The sequence below is a fragment of the Salvelinus fontinalis genome, chromosome 3, assembly GCF_029448725.1.
Source record: "Salvelinus fontinalis isolate EN_2023a chromosome 3, ASM2944872v1, whole genome shotgun sequence".
In the NCBI taxonomy this organism is placed as follows: domain Eukaryota; kingdom Metazoa; phylum Chordata; class Actinopteri; order Salmoniformes; family Salmonidae; genus Salvelinus; species Salvelinus fontinalis.
In genome coordinates this window covers 42315998-42331484 of record NC_074667.1, presented here as the reverse complement: position 1 = coordinate 42331484, position 15487 = coordinate 42315998, and the positions used below count along the sequence as shown (strand labels likewise).

Genomic DNA, 15487 nt, shown 5'->3' with positions numbered 1-15487 from the left:
TCTCACCTCCTCCTCTCTCCCCATGCAGCGTGTGAGGTGGGTTTCTATAAGCCAGTAGCAGGTGATGGGTTGTGTGGGAAGTGTCCTCTACAAAGCCACTCAGAGACCAGAGCTGCCCTCTCCTGCCCCTGTGACTCCAGCCATTACAGAGCCCCCACCGACACCCTTGCTGCACCCTGCACACGTACGTCACACACACACACAACACCCCTACATGCTGCACCCTGCACCTATCTCTCTAATTAGACATAATTATATATAATAACTATTTTAATTTCTGAACGAGAAAATAGAAGCACATCAAACTGTTTCAGGTGATAGGCAAGAAAAAAACATATGAAAACTGAACTTTTTCTCCTCCCTTCTAATTCTTCTCTTCCCTCTCTTTTTCTATCTCTCCTCTTCTCAGGCCCCCCAACAGCTCCAGTAAACGTGATATCGTCAGTTAACGGGACGTCAGTGAATCTGGAGTGGGGGCAACCGCTGGACTCTGGGGGTCGCAGTGACCTGCTGTACAGTTTGCTCTGTCAGAAGTGTTCTGGGGAGGGGGGGCAGTGTGAGGACTGTACAGCAGGGACAACCAGTGGGGGAGGGGGGATGGGAGGAGGGGGTGGAGGGACAGTGGACCGTGCCGGTGCAGTACCGGTGCGGTTCGTTCCCCGGCAGAGCTCTCTGACTGAACCCTGGGTGACTGTTCTAAACCTGGTTGCTCACGCCAACTACACCTTCCGCATCCTAGCGATGAATGCAGTGACTCATCTGAGCAACGAGCTGCCGCCCTTCGCCTCTGTCAACATCACTACGAACCAGGCAGGTAGGGGATACCTGTATGGATTTATTACATCACATTTTATTACTGAAGGTCACTTTACATAGAAAATAAATACAGTTTACCTAGAATTAAAAACAGCTACAAAAAAACCCAGCTCAACAGCTACAGTAAGTTACATTATTCTGTATGATCTCAATTGGATTGTATTGCTGTTTACATGCAGGGCTGCCCTGTCTGTTCTGGTTCTCTATTCATTTATGTGTCTGTGTACTTCCTGTTTCTTGCTTCCTGTTCAGCCCCCTCCCAGGTAATTGCGATTCGACAAGAGAACGCAAGTCAGAATAGTGTCACTCTGCTGTGGCACGAACCAGACCAGCCCAACGGAGTCATACTGGAGTATGACGTCAAATACTACGAGAAGGTACAGTAGATAAATACTGTGTGTGGGTGGGACTGATCTGGGCTGATAGGTGAAAGTGACAGTGGCAGTGAGCGTGTGGGTAAGCCTGAAAGCGGAGGCAGACAAGCTAATTGATGTGTTGTTCTGCATGCTCTGACACACAGCTAATGGGGTAAGAGTGATCTGACCAGCACAGGAGGCACACACACCAGACCAGGGCAAATGTAAATACCACATCACACCCCACAGCCGAGTGGTCCCTGGAGACAGGGGAGTGTGTGTGTATAGAGTGAAGTAATAGTGTCATGAACACACACATCTGGATAGTACAGACAGATTAGTGTGGCTGCTGTGTTAATGTCTTCATTTGGCCAAACTCCTGGGGTTTCTGCTAAGGTGGATGTTAGTCAGAAATGTAAACACAGCTTTGTATAGACAGCCTTTATCACATCTCTCCGGTGCTCCACCCCTTCCTACCCTCCTCTCCTCCTCCCTAACCTCTCTCCTCCACCAGGATAAGGAGCAGCAGAGTTACTCCACCCTGAAGGCCAAGGGGACCACGGCCCGGGTGTCTGGTCTGAAGCCCGGTACCAGGTACATCTTCCAGGTCCGGGCCAGAACCTCGGCAGGCTGCGGACGCTTCAGCCAGAACGTGGAGATCCAGACCGGGAAAGCAAGTAAGATAATCAGAGAAGAGCACCATGGAGCAGTGACAATCAATAAAACAACAAACACTGATGTTTCAAAGTACATTGTTTTCTATGGGTGAAAACGCACCTCACCCAACACCACCTATTTGAGTGATGCACGACCCACCTGGTCCCACCCAGCGGTGCACGACCCACCTGAACCCACCCAGCGATACACGACCCACCTGGGACCACCCAGCGATGCACAAGTATTTGTACACATTCCTAGTAATTATAGAGAGGCTTGATAGAAGTGTCTGTTGGTTGATGTGTACTACTGTGTAAACGTGTCAGCCACAGGGGAGTTAGTGTATGTTAACCCAGACAGCACAGCATGCTACTGGTTAAAGAGCCGTCAGTGTCAGTGGGACCAGGAAGTCTTCAGACAATCCCTTAATGTTATTGATCTGGGCTTTGTGTGAGGGTCACCCCTGGCAGGAAATCTGCTGCTGATCCGAGCCTCAAAGAGCACAGAACACACACACACACGCATGCACTCTCACACACACACGTTACACATTTTAACACACACACACACTCACACACACTGTTGTTGTCTCTCTCAATTCAATTCAATTTCAATTCAAGGGGCTTTATTGGCATGGGAAACATGTGTTAACATTGCCAAAGCAAATGAGGTAGACAATACACAAAAGTGAAACAAACAAAACGAATTAACAGTAAACATTACACATACAGAAGTTTCAAAACAATAAAGACATTACGAGTGTCATATTAAATATATACAGTGTTGTAACAATGTACAAATGGTTAAAGCACACAAGTTAAAATAAGTAAGCATAAATATGGGTTGTATTTACAATGGTGTTTGTTCTTCACTGGTTGCACTTTTCTTGTGGCAACAGGTCACAAATCTTGCTGCTGTGATGGCAAACTGTGGAATTTCACCCAGTAGATATGGAAGTTTATCAAAATTGGATTTGTTTTCGAATTCTTTGTGGATCTGTGTAATCTGAGGGAAATATGTGTCTCTAATATGGTCATACATTGGGCAGGAGGTTAGGAAGTGCAGCTCGGTTTCCACCTCATTTTGTGGGCAGTGTGCACATAGCCTGTCTTCTCTTGAGAGCCATGTCTGCCTACGGCGGCCTTTCTCAATAGCAAGGCTATGCTCACTGAGTCTGTACATAGTCAAAGCTTTCCTCTCTCCCTCTCACTTTCTCTCTCTCACACACGTTCTCACAAACACTGTCTCACTGTCTCACTGTCTCACTCTGAGACTAACTGGTTGTGTTGTTGTGTGTCCAGTTCCTCTGCGCTACGACACTATGACCATCACCTGGATCTGTATGGTCCTGGTCTCTGGCCTCGTCACCTTCCTGGCCATCGTCATCTGCAGGAAACGGCAAGGCAACCCTTTCTTACACTACACCACTACCCGTCATGTAGACGAGTCCTCTCTGACTCTACGTCATTCACATATGTATGTGGGATATTTTTTTACACTACCTCAAGGAGGGTTCAAGTAAATGTTACCATCATCTCCATAGGATTAATTTATAGTAGGGTTCATGTTCATATTAGCAGTTATGTTGTTGTTCTTTATCTGCCTGTGATGTCCTATAACCTTATGCATTGAAATCCATATGATCACCTCCAAACCCCATAGGCTCTTATGCTACGGTAACTGTTTCCATGGTGTGTCTGTCTGCAACCTCAAACCCCATAGGCTCTTATGCTACGGTAACTGTTTCCATGGTGTGTCTGTCTGCAACCTCAAACCCCATAGGCTCTTATGCTACGGTAACTGTTTCCATGGTGTGTCTGTCTGCAACCTCAAACCCCATATGCTCTTATGCTACGGTAACTGTTTCCATGGTGTGTCTGTCTGCAACCTCAAACCCCATAGGCTCTTATGCTACGGTAACCGTTTCCATGGTGTGTCTGTCTGCAACCTCAAACCCCATAGGCTCTTATGCTACGGTAACTGTTTCCATGGTGTGTCTGTCTGCAACCTCAAACCCCATAGGCTCTTGTGCTACGGTAACTGTTTCCATGGTGTGTCTGTCTGCAACCTCAAACCCCATAGGCTCTTATGCTACGATAACTGTTTCCATGGTGTGTCTGTCTGCAACCTCAAACCCCATAGGCTCTTATGCTACGATAACTGTTTCCATGGTGTGTCTGTCTGCAACCTCAAACCCCATAGGCTCTTATGCTACGGTAACTGTTTCCATGGTGTGTCTGTCTGCAACCTCAAACCCCATAGGCTCTTATGCTACGGTAACTGTTTCCATGGTGTGTCTGTCTGCAACCTCAAACCCCATAGGCTCTTATGCTACGGTAACTGTTTCCATGGTGTGTCTGTCTGCAACCTCAAACCCCATAGGCTCTTATGCTACGGTAACTGTTTCCATGGTGTGTCTGTCTGCAACCTCAAACCCCATAGGCTCTGTGATATGTCCATCAAACAGGAAACGTAAGGAGATCATCTCTCTAACGTTGTTCCCCTAATGGTTTTAATTAGTACCGAGTAGTTCTCACTCTAGATTACAGCCTGCGTTTACAGTGGAAAGTCAAGTCATCTCACAGAGTTTCTGCGTAGGAAATGTTCAGACTCAGCTGAGTTTTGTAATTCTAAACCAAGGGGCCAGGGTTCCTGTCTAGAAGCAAGGTTTCGACTGCTCCTACAGTTTTGTAATTCTAAACCAAGGGGCCAGGGTTCCTGTCTAGAAGCAAGGTTTCGACTGCTCCTACAGTTTTATAATTCTAAACCAAGGGGCCAGGGTTCCTGTCTAGAAGCAAGGTTTCGACTGCTCCTACAGTTTTATAATTCTAAACCAAGGGGCCAGGGTTCCTGTCTAGAAGCAAGGTTTCGACTGCTCCTACAGTTTTGTAATTCTAAACCAAGGGGCCAGGGTTCCTGTCTAGAAGCAAGGTTTCGACTGCTCCTACAGTTTTATAATTCTAAACCAAGGGGCCAGGGTTCCTGTCTAGAAGCAAGGTTTCGACTGCTCCGACAGTTTTATAATTCTAAACCAAGGGGCCAGGGGACCTGTCTAGAAGCAAGGTTTCGACTGCTCCTACAGTTTTATAATTCTAAACCAAGGGGCCAGGGGACCTGTCTAGAAGCAAGGTTTTGACTGCTCCTACAGTTTTGCTTCAGTACTGCAGACACCCAACCCAGAAAGACCATTTCCATACACGGCCACATAGAGAAGTCAAATTAGAAAATTCCTAGTAAGTCACTTTAGTCATCACCTTTGTGCACAAAATATCCATGTAATTATTAACATAATAATTGAGGGGGAAAAAAATGTCATCACTCACAGCCGAAGATACTGTATTAAAATGTTAAATTCATCCAATGTCTGCCATATTTTTGGATGACGTAATGATGTTGTCGCTGCTCATGCTGCTCCCTGTGCGCACTGAGTGCTAGTGCACATGTGATGTTGGTACGTATGAACAGGACGCAACTCGGATATACAGTAGACGGTCCGTGAATCGGCATATGTGAAAGTGAGTAGATTACCTTGAAAACAATGGGCAGACATTTTGGACACAGTCTCCAGTTCTTATTATACCTCAGTGTTCTAAACAGTGAGTTTAATTATAATGGCAATTCATTTTGGTTAAGGAACAATGCAAATGTGTTTTACATATCCCTCTCCTTCAATTCCCTCTTCTGAGGTCTACAACTCTTCCTCAAATCATTTATTTAATTGCGTTTAACTATTTCCAACTTGTTAACATTTTCAAGCCGAGTTCGTTTGGAGCTGGAAGACAGAAAGTGAGGAAAACAGTGAGAAGTGTCTAGACTCTGAACTATTCTGAAGACTGACATGTGAAAATGGCATTTTAGAGTGAATTAACTGCTATGACGAGACTGAAGAGTTTTAACATACAACGTGATGCTCTATATAAACCATACACCAGAGAAGACTTGGAAATACAAAGTAGAAAACAGCATCACAACATATCCCTACCATTGTCCTACCCATAGTGACATTTACATGTTTCTGTGTGTTTGTGATCCAGACACTGTGGCTATAGCAAGGCCTTCCAGGACTCTGATGAGGAGAAAATGCACTACCAGAATGGCCATGGTGCGTTTGTATTATTATTACTAGTCTATTATTACATTTCCCTTCCTAGTCTTCACTCCAGTGGTAATAATGTTCATCCTCAATGTACACAGTTCACTTCCCTTTTGATTCAGATTTGTTCATGTAGAAATGATCTCTCTCTGCTTGCAAAGCTTATGTGGGTAGCCAAGTTCATATTTTTAAATGGCATATTCTCTCTCTCTCTCTCTCTCTCTCTCTCTCTCTCTCTCTCTCTCTCTCTCTCTCTCTCTCGCTCTCTCTCTCTCTCATATATATGTATATATGAAGCATATTGTTTCCATCCAGTGGTATGTGACCAGATGCTAATGTTGTTTATTTTAGTGTCATTCCCCGACACACGTTTCTACATCGATCCACACACCTACGAGGACCCATGCCAGGCCGTCCATGAGTTTGCCAGAGAAATTGAAGCTTCCAGGATCAAACTGGAGAAAATCATTGGCTCAGGTAAACTGAAAATCATTGGCTGACGTAAATGCTGCGGTGTGCAGTGGAGAGGGATGGCACAGTGGAATCAGAGCGTCACATGGGGCTATCAATCAAACACACAGGGAATACTAACATCATATTGGCACAGCAGGACATGGCAACACACAGGCGTCATAATCACGTCTGTTAACAATGACCTTTAGAATGGCAGTTGTTGATAGGACACAGAAGAGGAAAGGGAAAGACATGTAATGACATGTTCCGGGACTTTTCAAAGCACAAAGGAGAAATATACCGTACATACACAACCGTTCAAAAGTTTGGGGTCACTTAGAAATGTCCTTGATTTGGAAAGAAAAGCACATTTTTTGTCCATTAAAATAACATGAAATGTATCCGAAATGCTGATGCTCCAGATATTCAACTAGTCTAAAGAAGTCCAGTTTTGTTGCTTCTTTAATCAGAACAACAGTTTTCAGCCGTGCTAACATAATTTCAAACGGGTTTTCTAATGATCAATTAGCCTTTTAAAATGCTAAACTTGGATTAGCTCACACAATGTGCCATTGGAACACAGGAGTGATGGTAGCTGATAATGGGCCTCTGTACGCCTATGTAGATATTCCATAAAAAATCAGCCGTTTCCAGCTACAACAGTCAGCTACAACAGTCATGCATACCACTGCTGGCTTGCTTCTGAAGCTAAGCAGGGTTGGTCCTGGTCAGTCCCTGGATGGGAGACCAGATGCTGCTGGAAGTGGTGTTGGAGGGCCAGTAGGAGGCACTCTTTCCTCTGGTCTAAAAAATATCCCAATGCCCCAGGGCAGTGATTGGGGACGCTGTCCTGTATAGGGTGCCGTCTTTCAGATGGGACGTTAAACGGGTGTCCTGACTCTCTGATGTCATTAAAGATCCCATGGCACTTATCGTAAGAGTAGGGGTGTTAACCCTGGTGTCCTGGCTAAATTCCCAATCTGGCCCCCAAACCATCATGGTCACCTAATAATCCCCAGTTTACAATTGGTGCATTCATCCCCCTCCTCTCCCCTGTAACTATTCCCCAGGTCGTTGCTGCAAATGAGAACGTGTTCTCAGTCAACTTACCTGGTAAAAAATAAATATATATTTACAATATTTACAATGTCTACACTGTATTTATGATAAATGTTAAATGTTAACAAAAACAAGGACATTTCTAAGTGACCCCAAACTTTTGAACGGTAGTATATATTTTTTCGTTTTTGTTTGAATACATTTTTCAATCAATGGATACATCAGTCTATAGTGTTGTCAGGGAGGCATATACTATATATCAAGCTGAATTGTGTGTGTGTGTGTGTGTGTGTGTGTGTGTGTGTGTGTGTGTGTGTGTGTGTGTGTGTGTGTGTGTGTGTGTGTGTGTGTGTGTGTGTGTGTGTGTGTGTGTGTCTCCAGGTGAGTTTGGGGAGGTGTGTTACGGGCGGATGCGTCTCCCAGGGAAGAGAGACATCCCGGTGGCTCTGAAGACGCTGAAGGCAGGATACAGTGACAAGCAGAGGAGAGAATTTCTGGCTGAGGCATCAATCATGGCCCAGTTTGACCACCCTAACATCATCCACCTGGAGGGAGTGGTAACACGCAGTAAGATTCCATTTGTTTTGATTTGATTCAACTTCATTTTCAGTGTGGTGAAATTACATTTATTTTCAGCTAAATTCAATTAAATGCAATAAGTAAGTTATCTGGTGTAAGTTACTCCTGTTTAGTTACTGTGGAATAATGTTTCCTGCCTCACTCCCTCCCCCACAATCCCTTACTCCCATTCCTCCAGGTAAACCAGTCATGATCATCACTGAGTACATGGAGAATGGATCTCTGGACTCTTTCCTGAGGGTTTGTTGCTTTTATGTTTTTATATATACTGAACAAAAATATAAACGCAACATGTAAAGTGTTGGTCCCATGTCTCATGAGCTGAAATAAAAGATCCCCAAAATGTTCCTTACGTACAAAAAGCTTATTTCTCTAAAATGTAAATACACACGTGTATTTACATCCCTGTTAGTGAACATTTCTCCTTTGCTAAGATAATCAATTCACCTGACAGGGGTGGCATATCAAGAAGCTGATTAAACAGCATGATCATTACACAGGTGCACCTTGTGCTGGGGACAATAAAAGGCCACTCTAAAATGTGCAGTTTTGTCACACAACACAATGCCACAGAGGTCTCAAGTTGGCATGCAATTGGCATGCTGACTGCAGGAAGGTCCACCAGAGCTGTTGAACATAATTGAATGTTAATTTCTCTACCATAAGCCGCCTCCAACATTGTTTTAGAGAATTTGGCAGTACGTCCTACCGGCCTCACAAACGCAGACCATGTGTATGGCGTCGTGTGAGCAAGAGGTTTTCTGATGTCAACGTTGTGAACAGAGTGCCCCATGGTGGCGGTGGGATTATGGTATGGGCAGGCATAAATTACGAACAATGAACACAATTGCATTTTATCGATTTGAATGCACAAAAATTCCATGACGAAATCCTGAGGCCCATTTTTTTAAGGTATCTGTGACCAACAGATGCATATCTGTATTCCCAGTCATGGGAAATCCATAGATTAAGGCCTAATGAATTAATTTCAATTGACTGATTTCCTCAAATGAGCTGTAACTCAGTAAAAAAATTGAAATTGTTGCATGTTGCATTTATATTTTTGTTCAGTATATTTTCCTGTGAAGCACATTGTGTTGCATTCCATGTCTGAAATATGCTGTATAAATTAAACAACGCTTTATATGCCCCATTCAAGAAATTTAGAACCAGGAACAGATATAGCCCTTGGTTCTCTCCTGACCTGACTGCCCTTAACCAACAGAAAAACATCCTATGGCGTTCTGCATTAGCATCGAACAGCCCCCGTGATATGCAACTTTTCAGGGAAGCTAGAAACCAATATACACAGGCAGTTAGAAAAGCCAAGGCTAGCTTTTTCAAGCAGAAATTTGCTTCCTGCAACACAAATTCAAAAAAGTTCTGGGACACTGTAAAGTCCATGGAGAATAAGAACACCTCCTCCCAGCTTCCAACTGCACTGAAGATAGGAAACACTGTCACCACCGACAAATCCACTATAATTGAGAATTTCAATAAGCATTTTTCTACGGCTGGCCATGCTTTCCACCTGGCTGCCCCTACCCCGGTCAACAGCACTGCCCTCCCCTCTGCTACTTGCCCAAGCCTTCCCCATTTCTCTTTCTCCCAAATACAGTCAGCTGATGTTCTGAAAGAGCTGCAAAATCTGGACCCTTACAAATCAGCCGGGCTAGATAATCTGGACCCTTTCTTTCTAAAACTATCTGCTGAAATTGTTGCCACCCCTATTACTAGCCTTTTCAACCTCTCTTTCGTGTCGTCTGAGATTCCCAAAGATTGGAAAGCAGCTGCGGTTATCCCCCTCTTCAAAGGGGGGGGACACTCTTGACCCTAACAGCTACAGACCTATATCTATCCTACCCTGCCTTTCTAAGGTCTTCGAAAGCCAAGTCAACAAACAGATCACCGACCATTTCGAATCCCACCATACCTTCTCCACTATGCAATCTGGTTTCAGAGCTGGCCATGGGTGCACCTCAGCCACGCTCAAGGTCATAAACGATATAGTAACCGCCATCGATAGGAAACAATACTGTGCAGCCGTATTCATTGACCTGGCCAAGGCTTTTGACTCTGTCAATCACCACATCCTCATCGGCAGACTCGACAGCCTTGGTTTCTCTAATGATTGCCTCGCCTGGTTCACCAACTACTTCTCTGATCGAGTTCAGTGTGTCAAATCGGAGGGTCTGTTGTCCGGGCCTCTGGCAGTCTCTATGGGGGTGCCACAGGGTTCAATTCTTGGACCGACTCTCTTCTCTGTATACATCAATGATGTCGCTCTTGCTGCTGGTGATTCTCTGATCCATCTCTACGCAGACGACACTATTCTGTATACTTCTGGCCCTTCTTTTGACACTGTGTTAACAACCCTCCAGGCGAGCTTCAATGCCATACAACTCTCCTTCCGTGGCCTCCATTTGCTCTTAAATACAAGTAAAACTAAATGCATGCTCTTCAACCGATCGCTGCCTGCACCTGCCCGCCTGTCCAACATCACTACTCTGGACGGCTCTGACTTAGAATATGTGGACAACTACAAATACCTAGGTGTCTGGTTAGACTGTAAACTCTCCTTCCAGACTCACATCAAACATCTCCAATCCAAAGTTAAATCTAGAATTGGCTTCCTATTCCGCAACAAAGCATCCTTCACTCATGCTGCCAAACATACCCTTGTAAAACTGACCATCCTACCAATCCTCGACATCGGTGATGTCATTTACAAAATAGCCTCCAAAACCCTACTCAATAAATTGGATGCAGTCTATCACAGTGCATCCGTTTTGTCACCAAAGCCCCATATACTACCCACCACTGCGACCTGTACACTCTCGTTGGCTGGCCCTCGCTTCATACTCGTCGTCAAACCCACTGGCTCCAGGTCATCTACAAGACCCTGCTAGGTAAAGTCCCCCCTTATCTCAGCTCGCTGGTCACCATAGCAGCACCTACCTGTAGCACGCGCTCCAGCAGGTATATCTCTCTGGTCACCCCCAAAACCAATTCTTCCTTTGGCCTCCTCTCCTTCCAGTTCTCTGCTGCCAATGACTGGAACGAACTACAAAAATCTCTGAAACTGGAAACACTTATCTCCCTCACTAGCTTTAAGCACCAGCTGTCAGAGCAGCTCATAGATTACTGCACCTGTACATAGCCCATCTATAATTTAGCCCAAACAACTACCTCTTTACCTACTGTATTTATTTATTTATTTATTTTGCTCCTTTGCACCCCATTATTTCTATCTCTACTTTTTTCTATCTCTACTATCTCTACTTTTTTTACTTTTTTTTACTTGCTATATTGTATTTACTTCGCCACCATGGCCTTTTTATATTTTTATTTATTTATATATACATTTTGTTTGCCTTCACCTCCCTTATCTCACCTCTTGCTCATATTGTATATAGACTTATTTTTCACTGTATTATTGACTGTATGTTTGTTTTACTCCATGTGTAACTGCTTTGCTTTATCTTGGCCAGGTCGCAATTGTAAATGAGAACGTGTTCTCAATTTGCCTACCTGGTTAAATAAAGGTGAAATAAAAAAATAAAAAAATATGGATTTCATCTCTTTTTCACATACAGTTTCCCTCTTTCTATCAGATTCTCTCACTTTCTTTCTCTTGTGAACACATTTAAAAATTGTTTTTTGAAAGACTTGACATCAGAGATCTCAATCTCTCTCTGCATCTCAACCCTGTTCTTCTCCTCTCTCCCCTTCCTCCTCTCAGAGACATGATGGTCAGTTCACTATAATCCAGTTGGTGGGCGTGCTGCGTGGCATCGCTGCAGGTATGACCTACCTGGCAGACCTGGGCTACATCCACCGCGACCTGGCAGCTCGTAACATCCTGGTCAACAGCAACTTGGTGTGTAAGGTGTCTGACTTTGGCCTGTCTAGAGTCCTGGAGGACGATCCCGATGCAGCATACACCACCAGCGTGAGTTCACACTCTCATGATAGCTACATTCTAAAACTGTAATATGCACTAGGTTCTAATACTGTTGTAGCCCTAGTTCTCTAGTTCAGGTTCTGTTTTCTATTCCGTGGTGAAATGCCAGTGTCGGCTCTAGTGTGGTGCTATTCCCTTCAGGGTGGTAAGATTCCGATCCGCTGGACAGCACCGGAGGCCATCGCCTACAGGAAGTTCTCCTCATCCAGTGACGTGTGGAGCTACGGCGTAGTCATGTGGGAGGTGATGTCATACGGGGAGAGGCCATACTGGAACCTCACCAACCGAGATGTGAGTGGAGTGGACACACACACAAAAACACATGTACTGTATGTGTGTGTAATGATACCTGCATATCTGTGTGTGTGTGTGTGTGTGTGTGTGTGTGTGTGTGTGTGTGTGTGTGTGTGTGTGTGTGTGTGTGTGTGTGTGTGTGTGTGTGTGTGTGTGTGTGTGTGTGTGTGTGTGTGTGTGTGTGTGTGTGTGTGTGTGTGTGTGTGTGTGTAGGTGATAAAATCAGTAGAGGAGGGCTACAGGCTGCCTGCTCCAATGAGTTGTCCAGGTGCTCTACACACTCTCATGCTGGACTGCTGGCAGAAGGATAGGAACGAGAGGCCTCGCTTCTGCCAGATTGTTACGGTTCTAGACAAGCTTATCCGGAACCCGGAGAACCTTAAGTCCATGGACACGCTGTGCAGGTGAGCAGGCTGCTAGGCCACCATCGCCTGGGCAATACAGATTGCTTGGGAGCCATTGTCTGGACAAAGGGCTGCAAATCCACTCTCAGCTCATCTGTCAAACATAAGCTGTGGGATAAAGTTACAGCCCAAAGTTTCCCCCAAACTTCCCCGGCTGACGCGAGGGAGACGGGTTGCCTTAGGGGAGCAAGGAACGGCCGTGTTCGTTTTCCAATAAGCTCATCTCTGATTGACGCGCTCTCTGTTAAATAAGAGCCTGTGATATTGACATTGATCGTTTGGGAATCAGAGAGCAGAGAGAATAGCAGCTGAAGCCAGAGTTGGACCCGTGTTAAATCGCTCCGTTCAGATCCTGGGTCCCGGATCCCTGGTGCATGTCAGGAGGAAGAAGGGGAGATGGAGGAATGAGGAGGGAAGGGGGGTGTTAAGGATTTCTCCCTGTATTAATCTAGCCAAACCAGCCATCCTGCAATCAGAGCAGCTACCTCTTCTCTATCATTTTAACTGCTATTGATTTTCTGCCTTAGCTGCTATTGCATTTCAAGACCTTTTTTCTCATCTCTCTCTTTCCTCAATGCCTCTGCTCTCCCTTTTCTCTGTCTTTTTCCTACCACCTTTTCTTCCTCCTCTCTCTCTCACTTTACATTTTTTCTCAATTTTGTCGGTCTCTCGCTCTCTCGCGCCCTCTTTTCTCTCTGTTTCTCTCTCTCCCCCAGGTTAGGCACACCTCCCATGATGGACAGAAGTATCCCAGACTTCAGCAGCTGTAGTTCTGTGGATGAGTGGCTGGATACCATCAAGATGGGCCGATACAAGGACCACTTTGCTGTAGGAGGCTACCAGACCTTGGGCCACATCATAAGCATGAACCAAGGGTAAGGGACCAGGCCACAGCTCCACGCTGACACCACACTACAGTCCTACTCTCACAACATCACACTCTAATCACATTATCCAAATGTCATGGATGCAGTTGCCATAAAGTGCTTAACAGTATCTTGGTCTATCATATCTAATGTGTGTTAATGCATGTGATCACTGATGTGTTTGTGACTTTGTTCCATCTCTGTGTCCTACAGGGATATACACAGGCTGGGGGTGACACTGATGGGCCACCAGAAGAAGATCATGACCAGTGTACAGCTGATGCGTGTTCAGGTGCTCAACAGGAGTGTGCCCTCAGTGCATGTGTAACTTCAGCCCCCAGGCTTCTCCAGCCAGCCGAATGTCAAATCTAGCCCCGGGCTTCTGAGGCCTAGTGGAACTTCATGGGAATAGATCTATGACTCCTATAAGATTGTCTGGGTGACATTTTGATCAAGACTTCTTCTTTGAAAGATTGAAACTTCCAGAGGACGGATATGAAGGGACTCGAGTACAGTAGCCTATCAAGTCCATGGGACATTTTCATCATTGGTTTTTCCTATTCAGATATGTTTTGTGAGTTCTGTGTCTTGTTTGTAAAAATGGATGGACTGCCTTAATCTCCACAGACAATTTTAATTTTGTTGTATACAAAGAGAGATTTTATGAATATGAATTTATTAGAAGAATATGTTATAATGGATCTGAGTGATAGCCTAGCATACAGTAAGAGAGAGACTGACAGGGGCTGGAGCATTCAGCTGTGTCCCCGAGCACACAGCTTCTCTTATGGTTCCCCTGAGAACCGGCCCCCGACTCCAAAACTGACATGGCACAAGAAGACCCTGCACCTGACAATGGACAAACAGCAAAAAAAACAGAAGTCCCAAGTCTCCTCCATCGAGGAGGAGACCAGTTTCAACAAGAGAGACAAACTCACATAGTAAACCTTTGAATGACCATGGGAGAGAAGCATTGTGTTCTCTCCCTGTTACAGCTGCATAGCGCACAACTACTGTAGAGAAGATGTATGGATGATGACTTCATGTGATGTGTCACTGTTTTGACTCTGTGGTGGTTAGAAGGGGAAAACTAAGAATAGGAAAAGTTCTGTATGTGGAATGTTTTTATCTAAATACCCTGAAAACAATATAATTTATGGTCCTAGTTTCTCTGTGCAATCAAGAGAATGCTTTTCTTGTGCACCTCTGTAGGACTATAATAGGTGGTTGTGTCTCTTTTTATTAGAGAAGAACCTCATATTCCCTGAATATGCATTGCATAACTATGGTGTCATTTTAATAATGTTTCCGGATCTTTCTCGAGATGCTTTAAAAATATATATTGAAATTCCATATTTTATAAAAGTATGTTTTATTAGATTAATTAATTGACAAACATCCTTCAGTTTTGTCTATACCATTACATACCTACAGTCACAGCAATACAACTGGATTTACTCACCTCTGTCTGAAATTAGGTCTATTTGCTGTCAAACTAAATTCAAAAGACACAGGCTTTTTGCAGAGATTGATGGAACATCCTTGTTTCTAATGTTGAATCATGAAATGTGCAAATAGTCCATGATGACACAATAAAGAAAACGATTGTGTGTGTGTGTGTGACTGAAACAGCGATACACTTCTGTATGCATAGCTCAATGCTGATAGAGTCCACTACCATGACTGATCTGGGAATGAATAAAACGAGTTTAACACAACAACTGACCTGTCTCGCCTGGTATGTTGCAGAATTTTACACATTGCGATTCGGAACACAACACCATGACTAATCTAGGAATTAATAGAATTGATTTAACACAACAGGGTTGGGGTTACGGTAATGGATAGGGTTACGGTAATGGATAGGGTTAGGGTAATGGATAGGGTTAGGGTAATGGTTAGGGTTAGGGTAATGGACAGGGTTACGGTAATGGATAGGGTTAGGG

At 44.5% G+C, this 15487-nt stretch overlaps 1 protein-coding gene across 1 annotated transcript in view; it reads left to right on the top strand.

The window, feature by feature from the left end:
* The window catches only part of epha8 (eph receptor A8), a 94847-nt gene extending 79585 nt beyond the window's left edge, over positions 1-15262 (top strand). The window contains exons 6-19 of the mRNA XM_055916156.1: positions 29-184; positions 410-814; positions 1069-1193; positions 1687-1849; positions 3131-3227; positions 5864-5931; positions 6274-6399; positions 7816-8001; positions 8192-8253; positions 11756-11965; positions 12119-12268; positions 12485-12675; positions 13392-13550; positions 13755-15262. Of these exons, the coding sequence (XP_055772131.1) occupies positions 29-184; positions 410-814; positions 1069-1193; positions 1687-1849; positions 3131-3227; positions 5864-5931; positions 6274-6399; positions 7816-8001; positions 8192-8253; positions 11756-11965; positions 12119-12268; positions 12485-12675; positions 13392-13550; positions 13755-13869 (2213 nt within the window). The 3' untranslated portion in view covers positions 13870-15262. The remainder of the gene's footprint in view (positions 1-28; positions 185-409; positions 815-1068; positions 1194-1686; positions 1850-3130; positions 3228-5863; positions 5932-6273; positions 6400-7815; positions 8002-8191; positions 8254-11755; positions 11966-12118; positions 12269-12484; positions 12676-13391; positions 13551-13754) is intronic.
* The last annotated feature ends 225 nt before the right edge of the window (positions 15263-15487 follow it).